The sequence below is a fragment of the Chelon labrosus genome (assembly GCF_963514085.1).
Source record: "Chelon labrosus genome assembly, chromosome: 22".
Classification (NCBI taxonomy): domain Eukaryota; kingdom Metazoa; phylum Chordata; class Actinopteri; order Mugiliformes; family Mugilidae; genus Chelon; species Chelon labrosus.
The window spans coordinates 22,118,193-22,140,847 of NC_140355.1; the positions used below are offsets into that span (position 1 = coordinate 22,118,193).

At 43.6% G+C, this 22,655-nt stretch overlaps 1 protein-coding gene across 1 annotated transcript; it reads left to right on the forward strand.

Moving 5' to 3' along the window:
• Positions 1–1,277: 1,277 nt before the first annotated feature.
• Positions 1,278–21,740, forward strand: LOC311508078 (metal transporter CNNM4; the record flags this gene model as incomplete). Its single annotated transcript, XM_084572713.1, is given in 9 exon segments — positions 1,278–1,298; positions 1,300–2,800; positions 6,004–6,147; positions 8,261–8,395; positions 9,099–9,268; positions 13,843–13,939; positions 17,790–17,879; positions 19,397–19,572; positions 20,375–21,740. Coding segments are annotated over 9 exon segments (2,859 nt in total). The 3' UTR covers positions 20,900–21,740.
• Positions 21,741–22,655: the final 915 nt, after the last annotated feature.

The window sequence follows — 22,655 nt, forward strand, 5'->3', positions numbered from 1 at the left end:
TCCGAGGATACTACACTTGATCCTGGCACGATGAAGATGAGTCAGTCTGACCTGATTAAAGTAGAAAAATGTTCATTATTTAGTGTTTTTAAAGAACTTTACACACTGATTATTCAAATTCACTTTACTGACCCACAACAGAAGGAGTTTTATTATATAAAACATGTATGTATTGGATCAATGAGCACACTTAATGTAAATAGCTTCTGTTGCTCTTTGTCTTTTTTTATTTTTTGACTCTTTACAGTTTTAATTTCATGTTTATTGCTGGTGTCTGGAGGAGACGCTGTAGAGAGAGACACATGAGATGCTGTATTATATGACAGCAGCCAATACATTAAGATATGTGAGATATTATAGACAGAAGTGTTAGAAACACACAGAAAAAGTCAAATCAGACTCTAATGTCACATATCTTAATTAATTTCATAATTAAAGTAAGATTCCTCCATAAATATTAGACTAAAGGACACAGATACCTGTAAATAATCATTTTATTATGTATATACATATATATTTATTGCTTTCTTGTGTGTTTGTCAGTGTGACCACCAGGTGGCGCTGTAAGAGAGGACATATAAGATGCTGTATTACATAACAGCTGATCAGAGAATAACAGCAGCCAATAAACGTTAAATAAAGAGTCGTTTTGATGCAGCAAAGTGAAGCTCAGGCTCTAAATCATCGAACATGTATTAGTTTTATTTAATTAAATGAACATCTCTTCATAAAATCAGGTGTTTTTTACATAATTAGTAAAAAATAAAAAGATGATGAGGAGGAAATCCTGAGTCTGCTGCTCTCAGCATCCCGGGCTCCGCGCCAGAGGGATGCTGCAGCATGGGGGAGGAGGGATGGGAGGATGTGGGGGAGGATGTGGGGGTGCACAGATGACATGTGCCTTTACATAACAGCAGCTGGCTTCGCGTGTAACTGGATGAGGAACCGCTGGACGCAGCAGCGGCAGCAGCAGGAGCGGCAGAAGCGGCAGCAGCAGCAGTAGGAGCAGCAGCAGCGTGCGTCCTGCCGCAGTGCCCAGCAGGGGGGAGGAGGGTGGGTGAGAGAGGGAGGGGGGAGGTATCGGTGTGTCGGTGTGTGCTGCTGCAGGAATTAAAAAAAAAAAAACAGCGAGAGGCGTGGGAGAGCGAGGGAGGCAGGGGGGAGTGTGTTTGTTTATTCTGGCTCTACCTGTCGCTGCCCGGTAGGCGGTGTGGGGCGGTGTTAACGGAGGGGTGTGTTTGGTGCGGGGGGGCGGGGCCGGACTCGGACATGAGTAAATGACGTCAGCCCGCAGGTCGCCCGAGCAGAGAAACAAACATGGCGACAGAATGGAGCGGGCAGCAGGGTTACATTCTCACCGTCATCATCTGCCTGTGGAGCGGCGGCGCAGGGCGCACGGAGGCGGCGGTGGCGGCGGCGGCGGCAGCGGCGGCGGGGTCCGGCGGCAGGGGCAGCGGCGGGAGTCAGGTGCTCGGCATGCGGCTGGAGAGGAGCGACAAGCCGACCAGCACCAATGACGACGGTGTCATCCAGGTGACTGAGGAGAGCTCCGTGCTGCTCCGGTTTTACGGGGTGCAGCTCCACTCGGGCGCCTGGACGCTGATCCGCTTCACGGAGCTCACGGGCGGCGGACCGGAGGAGGAGGACGAGGAGGAGGAGGCGGCGGCTGCGGCCGCGTCCAGGGGCGGCAGCGGCATGATGGACGCGCCGGACAGGACTTGTGCAGATTTCACGAAGGACATCAGCGTCGGGACCTTCATGAACGTGAGCGGCAGCGGCGCGTCAGGGCTGCTCAGCGTCAGCGTTAAGCCGCTGCGCAAGAGCGAGCCGCAGAAGGAGTACGCGCTGTGCACGCTGAGCGCGGACGGGAGCAGGTGGGTGCTGCTGGGGGACACGGACGGCCGGCTGCTGGTGGTGGAGGAGAAGAAGTCGCTGCTGCCCCTGTGGCTGCAGGTGATCCTCATCTCCTGCCTCCTGGTGCTGTCCGGGATGTTCAGCGGCCTCAACCTGGGCCTGATGGCGTTGGACCCCATGGAGCTACGCATCGTCCAGAGCTGCGGCACCGACAAGGAGAAGAAATACGCCCGGAAGATCGAGCCCATCCGCAGCAAAGGCAACTACCTGCTGTGTTCTCTGCTGCTGGGGAACGTCCTGGTCAACACCACCCTCACCATCCTCCTGGACGACCTGATCGGCTCGGGCCTGGGCGCCGTGGTGGCCTCCACCGTCGGCATCGTCATCTTCGGGGAGATCGTCCCCCAGGCGCTGTGCTCCCGCCACGGGCTGGCCGTGGGCGCCAACACCATCACGGTCACCAAGTTCTTCATGCTCCTCACCTTCCCGCTGTCCTTCCCCGTCTCCAAGCTGCTGGACGTCCTGCTGGGCCAGGAGATCGGCACCGTGTACAACCGGGAGAAGCTGGTGGGGATGCTGAAGGTGACGGAGCCCTACAACGACCTGGTCAAGGAGGAGCTCAACATGATCCAGGGCGCGTTGGAGCTGCGCACCAAGACGGTGGAGGACGTGATGACCCCGCTGGCCAACTGCTTCATGATCCAGGCCGACGCCGTGCTGGACTTCAACACCATGTCCGAGATCATGGAGAGCGGCTACACCCGGATCCCGGTCTACGACGACGAGCGCTCCAACATCGTGGACATCCTGTACGTGAAGGACCTGGCCTTCGTGGACCCGGACGACTGCACCACCCTGAAGACCATCACTAAGTTTTACAACCACCCGGTCCACTTCGTCTTCCACGACACCAAGCTGGACGCCATGCTGGAGGAGTTTAAGAAAGGTGTGTGCATCAGACACCTCCCTTCTCCTCCTCCCCTCTCCTCCTCACCCCCCTCCTCCTCACCCCCCTCCTCCCCTCTTTGTGTATTGATCAGTGGAACATCCCATCAATAACATCAGAGTCACAACTGAAGCTCTTTTCATTTCCACTCCACACACCTGAGCTGCAGCAGCTCGACGTCCAAACCCTCTCAGTATCTGAACTCACTTCTTCATCTTCATTTCCTTTATTCATCCATTCAGTGTTTTATTTTAGTCTAAAATATTCAGTTTACACCTCAGATAGAACATATTTAAAGATGCAGAACTCTCTAAACATTTGAGTTTTTCTTTAAAAAACGAGTTTACGCTGAAATAATCTCAGTTTAGATGCTGAAATCTGTGAATATAAATATATTTTTTGCATTTTTTCCTATAAAACACACTGAAGCCATTAATCAGTGACCAAAATAAGAAGGACTGAATGTGACGTCTTGCAATATTGACTTTGCAGCTCACATATTGTGAAACTCACCCCCTTAACTTCTAGATAACTCATGAGTTATCTGTTGATTCACTAACTAGTTCTACTGTCTTTGAATAGATCTGGTCCAGAAACCCTAAATATTCACTTAACTCTGATATATTACCATAAAAATAGTTAATATATAACAAAATGTTTAATTTAAGAAGCAAAAATCAGCAAATTCTTGATAGTTCTCGCTTAAAAACAAGTTTACACTGAAATATTATGAACTAACTCAAATTTAAGATGCTAATTAGATGCTAATTTGTCCACAAAACCTCAAATATTCATTTAACTCTGATATATTAATAAAAGAATCTCATTTTAGATGCAGAAATCTGCATATATTTGATATGTTTTGATGAAATATAATCAAAAATAAAACATCAATGACTAAAATAGCTTCAGGTTTGTGTTTATCGACCAGTAGTCTCACGTTTCCCGTCTTAAAGTCAAAATGAAGACTACGACTAACTATAATTATTTATTAATTGATTGTTTGGTTCATAAAACAGAAATCTCCGACCTCACAAACCTCTAAATATTCAGTTATACCAAGAACGTCCCAGTAAACAGAGTCCGTGACCTTTGACCTTGTTTGCTCTTGTTTGGCTGTGTTTGGTCGTCACGGTAACCCTTCACGGGCTGACAGCATGATGGAGTCATTTTAGTTTTAGATTTATTTCACTTAAAGTCCCTCTCCAGAATTAGTCCAGGTGTGAACACTGATCTGGTGTCAGTCCACATGTGGAGGTGGTCTGGGACACATGTGACCTCCTTCCTTTGGTAGTGTGAACACACAACGAGTCCTGGGTCACATTAAAGACCACCTACTCAACAGGGCTGATCTGTGTCTTTAAAATAACTACCATCATAAATAAATCAGATCTTAACATGTGAGAGTCTTTCCATCTTGTTCCAAAATCTGGATCATGTCTCCAAGTCAACAACCGGCTGTTCATGGTTCTGAAACAACGGTAGGTAGAGATCCATTAGAGACAGCAGCTGAAAGACATTAGAGAAACTGCAGTTTATGACCTTTCAGATTTAGCTTAATTTTTTAGCCCTGGAGATCGAGGATTGTAACAAAATCTCACCAAAAAATAAACTCATTTGGTTTAGTTTAGTTTAAATTAGTTTGATGCTGTAGTTTTTATTAAATGTTCAGCTGTGAATGAATACACGTTCGTAGCTCTAGTGAGATTTTACACCCAACAACACGACGTCTAGAAGACAGACTCAAATATAAGGTTTTTCTGCTGTAAACGTGTTAATTTCTGATGTTAATCTGGAGATTTTAATCTGGAGATTCACAGGGATTAACTCACTTTCGGAGCCAGCATCTAGTGGTAGGTAGTGGAACTGCAGATACCGGCATTTGAGCGTGGTGACGGTCCTCATGAAATGATCAAAACCACCAAAAAATAAACTCAGATGTATAGTTTAGTTTTTTTTTCTAAATAATCCAGACACTAGTTTTAGTAAATGTTGTTCAAATTGGAAGAAACTGGATTTTATTTGGGACTATTTTCAGCTGCGGATGAACACACATTGTAATATTCTACATCTGACAACGCATCGCTTTAAAATGTGTTTATTTCTACGTTTTTAACACGGAGCTCTGTCGGGATTGACTCACTTTCGGAGTCAGCATCTAGTGGCCGTTAGAGGAACTGCAGTTTATGACCTTTCAGAGTTGGCTTCGTTGTTTTAGCCCTGGAGATCGAGGACTGTCACTAAATCTCATGAAATGATCAAAACCACCAAAAATAAACTAAAATAAAGTTTTTTAGTAAATATTGCTCAAATAGGAAGAAACTGGATTTTATTTGGGATCTATTTTCAGCTGCGGATTAATAGAAATTTTGAGCTTCATTAGAGTCTACATCTGACAACGCAGCGTCTTTAGAACATGTTCATTTCTACATTTTTAACACGGACCTCTGTTGGGATTGACTCACTTTCGGAGTTAGCATCTAGTGGCCATGTGAGGAACTACATTTTTATTTATTTATTTATTTACTTTTGCATTAGCATTTTTTAACCACTAGTGATCAATAGAGACACAATTAGACGACGGGAATAAATCAGAATCATCCTTAAAGTGATGTCTCCGTCCTCGTTCGTGTTTCTTTTCTTTTTTTAAGCCTTTGTTGTTGCTGCGTTTGTGCAAACTTGAAGAGACTGAAAATAGATTCTGTTGCTGCTGTTGGTGTTTGACGCCCATGAACTGTGGCAGACTTCCTCCTGGTGACCTGATAATGTTCCTCCACTCACCTCGTATATTTGTTAGCGCACAGACCTACAACCAGTCAAGTGTTTTTTTTTTAGTGGCAGTAGATGAATGTATTTTTTGCCTCCTCCTCCCGTCTCTTTCTTTATCTCATTCTGGCAACTCTTTTCTCTCCAAGGCTCTTAATCTAGCCTGGGCTATATTGAGGCGTCAGTCTTGCACAAATCCACTGACAGATCGAACGGCATCAGTTTGACTCTTAAAAAATGCCAAAACAAGGACGGATGTTTTCATGCAGCAGGAGCTAAATCGGTCTGAAGAGGCAGCAGCTGCAGGGAAACTCTTTGATGCTGCCCTACTTTCCTGGCAGCTGATTTGTGGGCAGTTTTAAAATTGTGAGAAAAGAAAATGCTGACGCTCAGTTTCTCTTCAGTTCCCCTAACCTTCGTCTCTGTCCTCAAACCAGGTAAATCCCACCTGGCCATCGTCCAGAAGGTGAACAACGAGGGGGAGGGGGATCCCTTCTACGAGGTGCTGGGGCTGGTCACCTTGGAGGACGTCATCGAGGAGATCATCAAGTCGGAGATCCTGGACGAGTCTGACCTCTACAGTGAGTCAGCGTGTTGCTGGTAGCCGACGGTGGATTAGTCAGATAGAAATGTTCAAGCTGACACAAACACACCCAGGTTTGACCGAGTCGTGACCAAACCTGCATGAAACACGTCAAATGTGGACGTAATTTGTGTTTGTCATCAGCGGTAACTCAATAGAGAGAGGAGTAAACACGGAGGCTGATGTCAGTCAGGTCACATTACAGACAGGATTACATTCAGCATCACTTCCTGTCCTCCTGCTAAAGGCTTCTCTGACAGTAACACTGCAGCTGCACACAATGAATAGATTTTAGTTTATAAGGTTGCAGTTCTCCTGTTGTTCAGTGTCGCTTAAAAGCGTTTCTACAGTACACAAAGAGAACTTGTGTATTTGTTTATTCAGGGAAATGAGCCAACATACATATCAGTGGAGCCCTGTTTCCAGTATCTGCTGTGACCTCCTTGTAGCTAAATAATTCTGGTAAATGCTGATCAGTGGTCTACAGCAGCTTAGAGGAATTTTCTCTGCAATATGTGGGCTCGTCCGGGATTTGAACCCGGGACCTCTCGCACCCTAAGCGAGAATCATACCCCATGTGAGCTGTTTCTAGATGCTGATCCAGATTCTGGTCTTTCTATTCTTGAGGTTCATCAGTGGTTTGCAGCCTGTGATAAACCCTCTGTATTTGCTCTTGTGACGTCTTTTGTTCATGGTGACTTGGATACTGATGTTCCTACCTTCCATACAGAGTTCTTCACTTGTCTGAGATCATTCACCAGTAGTCTCCTGTAGAAAAGCAGCTTCCAAATTGAAATACCACCCTTTAAAACATCTACAGACCCTGTTACCTGCTAAACTCATGAACAACATCCAACATTTTTCTGCATGTCCAAAAAGTAGATCAAGAGAACCCAATCAAACTAATGATACAGAAACTTTATACCTGTGTGTTTTTTATTCAATTATTTGAGTTGCAAAAGTCTTTGACCTCTTTGTGCATCAGTATCATCAACTAAATGTTTCTGGTAACTGCTGATCAGTGGTCTACAGCAGCTTGGAGGAATTTTAGCCCATTCCTCAGAAGAGAACCACTTCAGTTCTGAGATGTTGGTGGGTTTCCTCACATCAACTGCTTGCTTCAGGTCCTTCCACAACATTTCTATTGGATTAAGGTCAGGACTTTGACTTGGCCATTCCTGAACATTCATCTTGTTCTTCTTTAACCGTTCTTTTGTAGAACCACTTGTGTTCTTGGGCTCGTTGTCTTGCTGCATGATCCAGTTTCTCTTCAGATGAACTAAAGTATGTCTAAACAAAGTCAAACTACTCCCAATAAGTGGGCTCGTCCGGGATTTGAACCCGGGACCTCTCGCACCCTAAGCGAGAATCATACCCCTAGACCAACGAGCCACGTCTGAGACGTTTGTAGATGCTGTCCCAGATTCTGGTCTTTCTATTCTGGAGGTTTGTCACTGGGTTGCAGTCTTGCTCTTGTGACGTCTAAGTTGCCACTTGTGTTCTTGGTTCTCGTTGTCTTGCTGCATGACCCAGTTTCTCTTCACATTCAGCTCATGGACAGATGTCCTGACATTTTCTTTTAGAGTTCACTGGTAGAATTCAGAATTCATTGGTCCATCAATGAGGACAAGCCGTCCTGGTCCAGATGCAGCAGAACAGGCCCAAACCAGGACATTAGCACCCCCATGTTTGATGGAGGGATGAGGTTCTCCGAGGCCTCTCATTTAAACCAAATTATTTTTTGCCTTGCTAGCTGAGAAAAAGATTAAGGCCATTTGCAGGAGGAAATAAATTCACAACGACTGGAAACGTGTTGAAAGAGTCTCTCAGTGTTTTTACAAAAGTTCATGATCCAATAACTTGAGGAAAACACCAATTATTTAGTTGTGTTATTAGTACAGAAAAATGTGTCCATGGATCTTTTCACATGTGCATCTTAGTGCAAATATTTTCTGCTTTAAATTCCTTGTTTTAGTCATAAAGTCTGTGAAGGTTCTCAGTCATCCAGGTCATGGTATATCCAAAAAAGGTTTAAAAAGGCAACTGGAAGTCGTCTCATTAACTTTATCGTATTGTTATTATTATTAAATTCTTCTTTCCTCTCCCTGCAGCTGACAACAGAAACCGGAAGAAGGTCGACCCCAACAAGAACAAGCGAGACTTCTCTGCCTTCAAGCACGACGCCGACAGTAAAGTGAAGATCTCTCCTCAGCTCATGCTGGCGGCTCATCGTTTCCTGGCCACAGGTGAGCTCTGACTCTGAGGGGGCGGCGGTTAATCTCACAGCGAGCCGGGACATTTGTTTCAGTGTCGTTCAGCAGTCTGAGCTTCTGCTGGACCAACGCCACAGTCACAAATCATCTTCTGCAGTGATTTAATTTATTGATCAATCTCCTGATTATTTATTCTCTTTATAATATCACACAAATAATGTAAATAGACATTTATATTTTCTTGAAAAAAACAAAATATATTCAGTTTATTCTGACATAAGAATCGCAGTAAATCCAATAGAAATGTTTTGAATGTTAAAATAGTTAACATTTAGTCAGTTAATTGAGAATAAAGCACACAAAACGAATATAACAACATTTATAATAATAATAACAGTAACAATAAAGATATGTAATATTTGAAATATAAAACAATTATTAAAAAATAATATTAAATACAAAAATAATAAGAAAAAAATACAGAAAGTCACAAATCACAATTTGTGTAGATTTAGTTTTAAATTGTTGATAATTGGAAATCTAATAACAAGAAATTATATTTTTATTAGAAAGTTTACTGCAGTTCTTTCATTTAAAATGTTATCTTTGTATTGTTTAGTCAAGGGGAACAAGTAACGTTGACGTCACAGTCAAAGTAGAGTCACTTGTGTTTTACATTTATCCAAATGAAGTCTGAAATCACCGTGTTTTGTTTTTCTGCCCGTCGTCCCGTCAGAGGTCAGTCTGTTCAGCCCCTTCCAGATCACAGAGAAAGTTCTACTGAGGATCCTCAGACACCCTGACGTCATCCACGAACTCAAGTTCAACGACAACGACAAACGGTCGCCGCAGCACTTCCTCTACCAGAAAGGCAAACCTGTCGACTACTTTGTTCTCATTCTGCAGGTAAACACACCTGGTGCCCCCTCACATCACTGGTTTGTCTCTGGATTAAACTGTTGTTTAATTAGATAATGCAGTAAAGAGTTAAATGAATGAATTAAACTGTTAGCCAAAGCAATATAGTTGGCTAATAAAGGTAATGTGTTTAATTGTTAGCTACAAGCAATAAACAGTTAGCTAAGATAATGGATTAAACTGTCAACTACAAGACCTAAAAGCTAGCCCAGCGTACTTAATGTACTTAATGGTTAGCTAAAATAACCATTTAAAGTTGGCCAATAAAGGTAATGTGTTTAATTGTTAGCTACAACCAATAAACGGTTAGCTTAAATAACGGATACTCTATAAACGTACTGAACAGTAGGCTAACAATAATGTGTTAAATTGTTAGCTACGAGTAATAGTTAGCTAAAGGTATTGTGTTAGATTGATAGCTACAAGCACTAAACAGTTAGCTAAATTAATGGATTAAACTTTCAACTACAAGAACTTAACAGTTATCTAAACATAATTAATGGTTAGCTAAAATAACCATTTAAATTGTTAGCTAGAAATAAACAGTTAGCTAAAAGTAATGTATTAGATTGTTAGCTAGACAGTTAGCTAAACATAATGTAGCCTATTAAATTATAGGTAAATGTTCTAAACAGAAGGCTAAAATAACGGGTTCAATTGTTAGCTACTAATTGTAATGTGTTAAATTGTTAGCAAAACGCACTGAACTAGCCGTTGTTGGCTAAAACTAATAAACAGTTGGCTACAAATACCGAACAGTTAGCTTAAGCTAGATATGTTAGCTAGAAGTTATAAATGGTTAGCTTAAAGAATCGAGTAAACTGTTCTATCTACAAGTAGTAAGATAAATTAAGATATAATATCATAAACAGAGCGGGCTAAAATAATGGATTACACTGTCAGCTAAAGCAATAAACCTTTGAGCTGAAGGTAATATGCTAAGAGGATTAGCTAAAGTAATAAAGGGCTCAATGATAGATTAAATGGTCAACAAAGACTATTAAATAATGGATTAAACCGTCGGCTACAAATGCTAAACAGTTAGCTCAAGGTAATGTGTTAAACTGGAAGCTAAAAGTGACAAACAATTAGGTCAAATAATGGATTATGTAAAAACAGTTAGCTAAAACGGAATAAAATGGTTATTCCACTTCTTGGTGACACTTTGTTAATTTTGTTGCATGAATAAATCAATTTCTAGCTCCAGCTGGTATTTTAAAATGTTGGTAACGTGACTAGAAGTGGTGCCGGTTGTCGGAGGGTCCTAATGAAGTCAGATTGGATAACACAGGTTGACCTGTTTAAACGGGTGACAACAGGTTTATCTCAGGTCCCTGCGTCAGTCTGGACCAGGTATTAGCACACATGCAGCCTAAAGACTCGCCGGAGTTAAGGTCATTATGTGAAAAAAACAAAAAACACAACAGGTCTTTACAGTTTATTCCTTTTTTTCATAGCCAACATTTAACAAGCTGAGATATTTACTTGTTTTCTGATTATAACTTTGACCATAAATAATGTGAAGCAATGAACTACTTTGCAGCAGTGATTATTTTAACAGTTTAAAAGCAGCAAATCTTCACATTTGAGCTGCAGATATTTGTTATTTTATGCTGTTAATTCAATGTTTTTCAAATTTGCTGTCAACCACCTTTAAAATGAATCAATAGTTCCTAAAAGAAGTCACAGTAAATAAAGAATAAGGTCTATAATCTTGTTATATTTGTTAAAATACAGGTTCACAACCGACAGAACCTAAAAATGAACCTGTTATCCAATCCAACTTTATTTATAAGGCACTTTAAAAAACCACCAAAGTCAATCAACCTCTAACAGGGTGTTAAAGCAAAGGAGAAGAGATTTACAGAAGCAGTAAATCTGTATATTATGGAGCATCGTCTCTAAGAACGACTTAAACGATCGATCCAATATTTGTCCAATCAATTAAAGAAGTTTATTTTAACTTTAAATTTTAATAACTGTAATTTCTAATATGTTTGAGGTCGTGTCGCATGTGTTGTTCTCCAGTTTTCATCATGTTATGCAAAAAAACAAAAACGAGTCAATAAATTCTGACGCTCATTGAGGCGTATGAACGGTGTCGATGTTGGGACGGGACAGGGGGGCGGGATAGGGTGCGGGGGGTCGTCGCTCTGCGTGACCTTCACTAATAGATCCTCTTATGTAAGATGGAGAGAAGGGGAGAGAGGGGATTGAAGGGTTAAGGAGGATGGAGAAGAAGGAAAACAGAGCGTTAGAGGATGGAGGCGTCACAATGGAGTATATTACTCACCTGCCACTTCATTAGGACACCCTCAGTACACGCCTTCTGAGGGTGTCCTGTGGTGTTAGTGGGGGGGCCTTTGAAGGGAGGGGCCTCTGTGGATCATCCCACAGATACTTGATCAGTTTGGGATCTAGTGAATTTGGAGGCCAGGTCAACACCTTGTGATGTTCTTCATGTTCTTCGTTGTTCCTAAAGTGTTTTTGTGGCTGCATCCTGCTGGGGATGGCTGCTGCCATCAAGGAGTGTCATTGCTATGGGGTGGGGGTGCCTGGTCTGGTCTAGGTGGGTGCTACATGTCTAAGTAACATCCACACCAACGAATGCCAGGTCCAGAAGTTTCCCTGCAGAACACTGAACTGTCACAAGATGGTTTAAATGTTATTTACTTCTCCTGTGAGTGCTCATAATGTTGTGGCTGACTGAGTTTAAAGTCAGATGAACACATTTTAATCCTGACACGTGTCACAGGTCTGAGGGTTTAAAGTTATTTATCAGTTAAAAGCAGACGTTTCATAAAGGCAGGTGTTGCTCTCAGGTGTTGGAGGCGTGTTCACAGGTTTTGTTGTTGACACCTGAGGTGTTGGATAAAGTGACGGCAGACACTGAACATGTCACCTGAGATCAGCTGATCGTGTTCCAGCTACATCAAACACCTGTGTCTATATATACGTGTGTATATATATATATGTGTGTAGTGTTATCTCATCTATGAGCGTTAAACAGTGTGAGGGTGAAGGTCTGGCTTCAGGTCGACGTGGGACGTTTTTTTGTCCGTTTGTCTCTGGAGGTGTTTAATGTCCTCACAGAGACGCCAGAACCAACATGTGTGTAAAGACACTGAGCGCTGTCCCGGAGCAGGATGTAATATTTATAGGAGGCCAGAGTGTTTGTGTTACCGGCCACGGGACACGGCTCCTGGACGACACCAGAGAGCTGGTAGCGTAGAGAACTGAAACGTCCCGCGCAGCTTGAGTCTTTGAATGCAGCGTGGATCACGACAGGTGTGAATTTAAAAATGAGGACGTTAAGAAATGAAAGGTTAATTAACTATGCTCCTCCTCCTCCTCCTCCTCCTCCTCTTACTATTACTCCTCTTCCTACTCCTACTCCTTCTCCTCCTCCTACTACTACTCCTCCTACTACTACTACTCCTTCCTCTCCTTCTCCTCCTCTTCTTCCTTCACCTTCCCTTTCATCTCCTCCTCCTCCTCCTCCACCATCTTCTCCTACTTCTTCTTCTCCTTTTGTCTCCTCATCCCCCTTCTCTTCCTCCTTTTTCTCCTCCTCCTTCATTTCTTGCTTCTTCTCCTTCTAGTCCTTCACGTTGTTCTCCTCCTCCTTCTTATTTTCCTCCTTTTTATTTTCCGCCTTCTATTGCTCGTACACCTTCCTCTCCTCCTTCTCCTCCTTCTGCTTCTCCTTCCTCCCTGTCTTTTCCAGCTTCTTCCTCGTCCACTTTGTTCTCCTTCTCCTCCTCCTCCTCCTCCTACTTCCACGTCCTCTTCTTCTCCACCTTCTTCTTCACCTCCTCATCCTCCTCTCCAACTCATTCCTTTCCTCCTTCTCTTCCTTCTACTCCTCCTCCTCACCCTCCACCCATTTATCCTCCTCCTTCTCCTCCTTTTTCTTTTCCACCTACTTCTACTCCTCCCTTCTTCTACTCCACCTTGTTCTCCTCCTTCTTATTATTTTCCTGCTCCTTCTCCTCCTCTTTTGCCTCTTCTTCATTCTCCTCCTCTTCTTCCGTCTCCTTCTCCTCCTATTCTTCATTCTTCAACCTTTTCTCCTTTTTGTCCTCCTCCTTCTTTTCCTGTTTCTTCTTCTCCTATTACTCCTCTTCTTCCTTCACCTTCCATTTGTTCTCCTTCTTTGTGTTCTCCTCCTCCTCCTTGTTCTAGTTCTTTTCTTTCTTCTATACCCTCTGCTTCTCCTTCCTCCCGTTTCTCTTCTTCATTCTCCACCTTGTTCTCCTCCTCCTCCTCTTCTTCTACTCCTTCTCTTCCCTCCTTCTCCATCTTCTCCTCTGCCTTGATTTTCTTTTCCAAATTCCAAATCTTCTCCTTCTTCTCCTTTCGTCTCCTCATCCCTCTTCTCCTCCACTGTGTTCTCCTCATCTTTTTCCTCGTCCTCCTCCTTTCCTCCTCCTCTTGCCTTCATTTTCTTTTCCAGCTTCTACCTCCTCCACTTTGTCCTCCTCCTCCTCCTCCTCCTAGAGATAGAAGTGATTCTCCTCAGCAGTGGAGCCTCTTCATCATGTAACTGTTTTTATTTTCAGGGTCGCGTGGAGGTTGAAGCTGGAAACGAGAACATGAAGTTTGAGACGGGTCCGTTCTCCTACTACGGGGTCATGGCTCTGAGCGCCCCATCACTGGGTGAGACCACGTTACTGTCCTGAAACCATCTTAGATCTGAGGAGCTCCGGGACGTTCAAACCAAACCTGAACATCTGTCCTGAGAGAAATAGAGACGTCACATGATCAACACACTAAAAAACCTAAAACCTCTGCACGAACCAAATGAACAACCTTTTTATTCAGTGTTTTAACCTGAAAGTGATTTAAATTCAGATAAAAAACAACGTCAACGTTCAGGATGTTCAGCATATTTTACTAAAGAGTTCTAGCTCAGTGGTGTCAGACTCAGATGAAGTGAACCCTGGCGCCTCCTGGTGGTTCAGTGTTGTAGCTGCAGCCTCATGTGAATGTGACCTCCTTCCTTTGGTAGTGTGAACACTGATGGTCTCTAGTATCCAGGTTAGAGTCCAGGTGTGAACACTGATCTGGTCTCTAGAGTCCAGGTTAAACAGGTCCAGGTGTGAACACTGATCTGGTCTCTAGTGTCCAGGTTAAACAGGTCCAGGTGTGAACACTGATCTGGTCTCTAGAGTCCAGGTGTGAACACTGATCTGGTCTCTAGTGTCCAGGTTAAACAGGTCCAGGTGTGAACACTGATCTGGTCTCTAGTATCCAGGTTAGAGTCCAGGTGTGAACACTGATCTGGTCTCTAGAGTCCAGGTTAAACAGGTCCAGGTGTGAACACTGATCTGGTCTCTAGTGTCCAGGTTAAACAGGTCCAGGTGTGAACACTGATCTGGTCTCTAGTGTCCAGGTTAAACAGGTCCAGGTGTGAACACTGATCTGGTCTCTAGAGTCCAGGTGTGAACACTGATCTGGTCTCTAGTGTCCAGGTTAAACAGGTCCAGGTGTGAACACTGATCTGGTCTCTAGTATCCAGGTTAGAGTCCAGGTGTGAACACTGATCTGGTCTCTAGAGTCCAGGTTAAACAGGTCCAGGTGTGAACACTGATGGTCTCTAGTATCCAGGTTAGAGTCCAGGTGTGAACACTGATCTGGTCTCTAGAGTCCAGGTTAAACAGGTCCAGGTGTGAACACTGATCTGGTCTCTAGAGTCCAGGTTAAACAGGTCCAGGTGTGAACACTGATGGTCTCTAGTATCCAGGTTAGAGTCCAGGTGTGAACACTGATCTGGTCTCTAGTGTCCAGGTTAAACAGGTCCAGGTGTGAACACTGATCTGGTCTCTAGTGTCCAGGTTAAACAGGTCCAGGTGTGAACACTGATCTGGTCTCTAGTGTCCAGGTTAAACAGGTCCAGGTGTGAACACTGATCTGGTCTCTAGAGTCCAGGTGTGAACACTGATCTGGTCTCTAGTATCCAGGTTAGAGTCCAGGTGTGAACACTGATCTGGTCTCTAGAGTCCAGGTTAAACAGGTCCAGGTGTGAACACTGATCTGGTCTCTAGTGTCCAGGTTAAACAGGTCCAGGTGTGAACACTGATCTGGTCTCTAGAGTCCAGGTGTTAACACTGATCTGGTCTCTAGTGTCCAGGTTAAACAGGTCCAGGTGTGAACACTGATCTGGTCTCTAGAGTCCAGGTTAAACAGGTCCAGGTGTGAACACTGATCTAGTCTCTAGAGTCCAGGTTAAACAGGTCCAGATGTGAACACTGATCTGGTCTGTAGTGTCCAGGTTAAACAGGTCCAGGTGTGAACACTGATCTAGTCTCTAGAGTCCAGGTTAAACAGGTCCAGGTGTGAACACTGATCTGGTCTCTAGTGTCCAGGTTAAACAGGTCCAGGTGTGAACACTGATCTAGTCTCTAGAGTCCAGGTTAAACAGGTCCAGGTGTGAACACTGATCTGGTCTCTAGAGTCCAGGTGTGAACACTGATCTGGTCTCTAGTGTCCAGGTTAAACAGGTCCAGGTGTGAACACTGATCTGGTGTCAGTCCACATGTGGAGGTGGTCTGGGACACATGTGACCTCCTTCCTTTGGTAGTGTGAACACACAATGAGTCCTGGGTCACATTAAAGACCACCTACTCAACAGGGCTGATCTGAGGAAGAGGAGTTTAACTCATTCATTCAACCACTAGTAGAGATGATCACATGAATCAGTGATGTCTGTTCATTAGTAATGAGAGACTTTTAAAAGATTCTGGCCTTGGAGCTGAGAACCAAACTAAACTAGAAACTGATCTGAACTAGAATCAACTCAGGAGATGACCCTTCTCTCTCCCTTTCTTTCCTTCCTTCCTTCCCTCTTTCTTTCTTTTCTTCTTCCTTTCTTTCCATCCTTCCTTTCCTTCCTTCCTTCTTTCTTTCTTTCCTTCCTTCCTTCCTTCTTTCTTTCCTTCCTTCCTTCCTTCCTTCTTCTTTTCCATCCTTCCTTTCCTTCCTTTATTTCCTTCCTTCCTTCTTTTTTTCCTTCCTCCCTTTCCTTCCTTCCTTTCCTTCCTTCCTTCTTTTATTCCTTCCTCCCTTTCCTTCCTTCCTTCCTTCCTTCTTTATTTCCTTCCTTCTTTCTTTATTTCCTTCCTTCCATCCTTTCCTTCCTTCCTTCCTTCCTTCCTTCTTTCCTTCCTTCCTTCTCTAAAATAACTACCATCATAAATCAATCAGATCTTAACATGTGAGAGTCTTTCCATCTTGTTCCAACATCTGGATCATGTCTCCAAGTCAACCAGCAGCTGTTGATGGTTCTGATCCAGCGGTAGGTAGAGATCCATTAGAGACAGCAGCTGGTACAATATTCTACTGACCACATGATGGCGCTGCTGATTTACAAAAGATCATGATTTAATTTATAAAAGTAATGAATACTTTTTATAGTCGCTATGTTTATAGTTTATCAGGTTTTAGACGTATTAAGTCGACTGTAGACTTGAGAACCAGGATGTCTCTTCTTCTTCTTGCTGTTTCTGTTTCTGTTTCTGTTGCTGTTGCTGTTGCCGTTGCTGTTGCTCTCTCTGCCGTTGACCAACTGCTGCCTGTACCTCATGTCAGCTGGCTGTGTGTCGTCTGCAGCGTTGAACACTCTCGATCATTTCTCATCCTGAACGCTCAGTGTGTGTTTGATTTTGAAAAGAAGAACCTGAATACAACAAACCTGTCATTATCTGTCATTTGTTGCCACGTACTCCGATCAGCCATAACATTATGACCACAGAGTATCTGGGCCTCGTGGCTCTGGTCAGTGGGTGGAGATATCAGAGAGTTGATGTTGGAAGATCTCCAGAACTCTTGATCCTGGTCTGCTCACAGGGAAACAATCATTGAGGAGGAAGTGGAGGAAGACTGAAGAGAGGAGATGTAGAATGAAGAAGAAGAAGAGGAGGAGAAAGAGAAAATAGAGGAGGTAAAGGAAGAGGAGGCGTAAAAAGAAGAGGATGAGGAAGATAAGGAAGAGAAAGAAGGAGGAGGAGGAGGAGAACCAGGAGAACCAGAGTCAGTTGATGCTGAGTCAGAACACAGTGGATCACAGGTTGTTTAGTCTGGGATCAGTCAGGGTGTCCATGCTGACCTCTGACCTCTGATGAAAGGTCCTAAAATGGACACATCAGAACTGGACCAGGAGACGTGGAGGAAGAGGTAGGTGGAGTAGGATGATGCTGGTTTTCAGGACTGGTTGGAGGAACAACAACAAATTCCTTCAGATCTAAATCCAATCCAGAAACTAGTCTGATCCACGGAGGCTCCACCTCTCAGGGTCTGCTGCTAACGTCCCGGTGCCAGATACCCGGTGGTCTTAATGTTATGGCTGATATGTGTATGTTTATCTTCCGACAATAAAATGGTGAAGTCTCGTTGAACAAATCTTCAGCCGTGAAGCCGACGCTCGGAGAATCAGCGTCAAATAATCCAGCTCACCTCTCTCTCTCTCTCTCTGCCCCCCCCTTCCTTCCTCCCCCCTCCTCTCTCTCAGCTGTCACCCCTCCTCTCTCCCCCTCAGTGGCGTCCCCCCCTCCACGGCGCCTCTCGCTTAAGAGGTTTTCTCTGTTCTCTCGTTTCCCAGGTAAAAGCACCGCCCGGCATGGGGGGGTGGGGGGGTGGGCAGCGACTCTTGAAGTCGACTTTCTCGCCTTTTTATTTCCTTTATTTATTTCTCATCATCTTCAGAGTCCTGATCCAGCAAGAACATGTTTTAATATCCACAGGAAGCAGAAACGTTAGAAATCTTATATTCCTCTATTAATCATCGCGAAATTGTAAAAACTAATAATCACATCACTTGTTTTGTTCTAATTTTAATATTTAAACTTAACATCTTAATTAAATTTATATAAAACACAAATCAGTACATATCAGACGTTTTTTTAAAATGAGAATTAAATCTCTCAACAGACCTTTAATCAATGCGGCAGGTTACAGAAGTCACTGCTGATCAGCTGTTGGCGTCTTTTTTTTTAGATTATTAGACGATAAAAGAAACGACTTGCTGGATGGACTCTTGGTGCTGCGTCCTCTAACCACTGAATCTAACCTCGGGTTAACGGAGTAGTTTGACAATTTGCTTATTTGCTTCCTGAGAGTTCAACGAGAAGATTGATACCACTCTGTCTTGCTAACTATAAAGCAGCCTGTTAGCTTAGCTTAGCTTAGCATAAAGCCGGGAAATGGCTAATCATGCTAAAAGCGTAAAAAAAATAAAACAACAACCTGTAGCATGAAACAAAATACCAATTAGTAGTAGTACACATGTCAGCGCATTAAGGCTACAGAGGCTAGCCAATAGCTAACTGGAGCGTTTCCGTGACAACAGAAGCAAACAAACATGGCGGCTTCATGGAACATAGACCGGGTTCTTTAAATGTGGCTAAAAGAAATGCTAATTTGATTTGTTCAGTGACTGGTATTGATTCTGGATTAAGTTAAAACAAAGCAAAGGTGTCGTTTGATTGGCTGAGAGGCGATCATGTGACAGGAAATGGGCGTCTCTGCTGATGTCAGAGTCACAGTATTAATGACAAATTAATGGAAAAAAAAACAACAAAAACAGAATTATCCTTTAGCTATAATTAAATAGAAGCATGCTAGCTGCCCAGCTTTGTTTCCAGTCTTTATGCTAAGCTACGCTAACTCTCTTCAAGGAAGCAAATGAGCATATGTCCCTAAATGGTTGAACTATGTCTTTTAAGCCCAGCTGTTTCTCTCTCGTTCCTCCCCCCTCCTCACCTCCTCACCTCCTCACTCACTAAACTCCTCCGATCACCGCCGACACTCCTCCGTGACATCACTAAAAACCAGCCAATCAGAGAGGTCCGTCCCGGTACGCCCCTCCAGATGCTCAAACGATGCACATGGCCTCATCGCATGGCATGTTTGTGGCCTCATCTCCACGCCATCGGTCGTTCGTAGCACGCGTGTGGCGTTTGTTCGTGTTTGTGTGGCGTGCTGCGGTGTGTCCTTCATCCATTTCTGCTTTCGTTTATCTGTTTGTGCCTTCCATTGCTTTGTTTATTCATTTATTTATTTATTTTCTGCACAGACCTCCTCGACCGCTCGCTCACTCTCTTCTTTGTCAATCCTCAGAGTTTCGCTCTCCGTCACACGGGGGCAACCTGAACCGCTCGGCGTCCCTGAGCTGCACTGAGCGCGCTCCAGAAGGCGGCTCGGCGGGCGGGAGCAACACCCAGATCCCTGGGACGCCCTTCCAGTACATACCAGACTTCTGTGTCCGAGCTCTCACCGACCTGCAGTTCGTCAAGGTAACACCACCCACTGGCCACTTTATTAGGCACACCAGTGAACTCATTCTAACATTTGAATGGATTCACTACCGTACCTAATGAACTGGCCAGTGAGTGTGCAGTCACTGAAGAACAGAAATGTAGTTTGCATCTATGACCAGTAGGGGGAGATATTGTACTTGATATAGTGCTCCTTTAACCTCTGATGTGTTTCTTAACTTATATTTATTTTATTTGTGGGCGTGACAGATTTTAAGTTACCGTCTGAAAGTTTTAATCCTAAATAAAATAAGATAAAATGCTGGAAAATTAATAAATGCATTAAAATCTTGACACAGAACGGTTTTAAAGAGGTGGAGAGTAGTGTGAACGAACATGTGAGGGAGAGTTAAAGAGGTTCATTAAAATCAGGGTCTGCAGCTTTAAAGGCTAACACAGCTAGCGTGCTATAGCTAACAGACATATCTGCCAGAAGGTTCAGGTTAAACTTTAGTTTCTGGTCCTGGAGGACATGTCAACATAAAGAGACGTTGGAGACGTGAAGCGGGCCAACTAATCTCAACTTTGAGAGTGACTGATACAGCTGTTGACATATAACGCAACCACAAATGTTTACCTGAAGGAAACACCGTCCACGACTTCCTACCACCAGGTTCACCATGCTGATAGCGGTGGTGCTGCTGACACTGTTTTCTTTTTAAATAGTAGAAGAGCTAGCAATATGTTTATGTTCTGCTTGTTTCACTTTATCTTTACGTTACACCTTGAGGATTTAGATTTGTTGATGTCCACATTTAATATTAATCTTTACCGTCCCCAGATCACTCGTGCGCAGTACCAGAACGGCCTCCTGGCGTCCAGGCTGGACAGCTCGCCACAGTCTCCCGAGGGCAGTCACACTCGCCTGGACACGTCCGTGTCTCTGCCCCCCGTGACGCCACCGGGAACTCGCACCCCTCTGCCGCTGGCCACGCCTCCTGCAAAGCGCCAGCCGTCCAACGCTCAGTCGACGCCACCGAGCGGACGCGCCGCCCTACCGCCGACCTCCTCCTCCAGCCGCAGGCCTAGCCAGTCTTTGCCTCAAGCCGCGCCCCTCCCGAGCAACCACGCCCCTCCCTCCTCCGGGGGCACGGCGCCGGCTGCCCTGAACCCTCGCCCACCTCTGTCCTCTAAATCCCAGCAGTCCCTGTCCTCTGTCGGCCTGGAGACCAGTCCAGGAGAAACCACCACGCTGCTCAGTGAGCAGCAGAACTGCGTGGGCTCCCGCCGGTCCAGCTACCACCAGCCCCACCCCCACCCACATGTTCACACCATCAGCCACGCACACACTGAAAGCACCATCTAGGGAAAACTAAACTACCTGTGCACTCACCTACATTCACACGTTGGCACTACTTCCTGTTCCCGTTTGTTGAACTGTTTTGTCTGAGGATCAGCACATCTCAGAGACCAGCAGAGATCCTCCTTTATTCCTTCCTGCATGTTCCCCTCCTCACACCAACAAAGGACCAGAGAACAGAGAGGAAGCAGGGAACATGAGTGAGTATGGCGGGACGTACCGACTGGGTTGTGTGTCTTTAAAGGGTTAGTTCACCTAAATGATTTCTACTCTTGAAGATAGTTCTGGGTTTTATTTGCTTAGTTTATTAGCGGTGAAGTTAATTTGTGTTGCTCACTGATTTAAAAAAACAAACAAAACAAAACAGTGAAATAATTCCTTAGTTTTCTTTTTTCATAATATTTATCATAATATGATCTTAATATTGACGTCCATTATGTGTCAATAACTTCCAGTCTCCTACATTAGTGTTGGTTTTAAAATAAGTCCACTAGGGGGCAGATTAGAGCCTGATTAGTTGGAATAATTTCCTTATTAACTTCTTGCTTTGCACTCTGACACTGCCATTGACTCCCATTGATTTTTACTGTCTCGTGCTGTCATAAATAAACGTGGGACAAAATTGAATTCAAAGAACAGAAAACTGAAAGTAAACGTTCTCTTTTCTGATTCATACAAGTCATTTTCCATGTTTTGGGCTATACAAACAAATTTCCGTTGACCTCCTTTATACCACATCAATTTATACATTCACATACAAAAGTGAGCTTCATTTAAGTTACAAATCGGCTTTTAGTTTTTTTTTTCCCAAGTGCAATTTTCCATCTTTTGAGTAACACAAGTTGTTATTCATCCATTATATTTAGTTTTACACCAGTAAGAGTTCCATTTACCTCCATTAAAATTTTAGTACCGTTATCACACCATCCTTAGACCAAACTAACAAGAAATTAAATTCAAAAATCTATTCATAAACAAACAGGAGCTAAATATGAATAAATTCATTTTTTGGTTTCCTGTTTTTCAAGAGCAAAAAAATAATATTGACTTAAGAGCAAAACAAACTAATTTCCATTGGCCTCCATTGTGGTTGATGTCACCTAAATGTATAGATTCAGACAAAAGTGAATTGAAATTACAGTCCAGCTTTTAGTTTGAGCTATTTCAAGTGCAATTTTTTATGCTTTGAGCAACACAAATACTTTTCCATTTACCTCCATTTTGTTTTGAAGGCAGATACGTCAAACCCTCTGCACGTAAAACAAACTATCTTTAGGTTTTTGTTAATTTATGTGGACGGACCCTTTAAGTCATCATTGGTAAGACAATCAAAAACAGATCAGTGCTGTGTCTGTGCTACACGGTTTCATCATTAGGTTTTATTTAATTTTATTTTGGTTTTACCAAAGATTGAGACTTCCTGAAGTTATAAAGTTAACGGGGAAGGTTTTATGTGCGGTATGGTTTTAGATTGGTCTGTTTGTTATAGTTTGACTTTGTGTGACTTTATGAAATTGAGGTGGTTTTTAAATTAGTCGTGACGGATGTGAACGGTTTTATCTGTGTCAATTCAACTACCAGCAAAACGACCAGGTTCACTGTACTGAACGGCTTCTGCAGTTAAAATACCACACAGCTGTTGCTGCATGTTTTAACCCACTTATATCAAAACACTTTAAATTGCTGCTGACATTATGCCAACCATTCTGGATGCATTTTTCGAGAAAACCACTGGTTTCTATTCATTTCTATATCTCAGAAC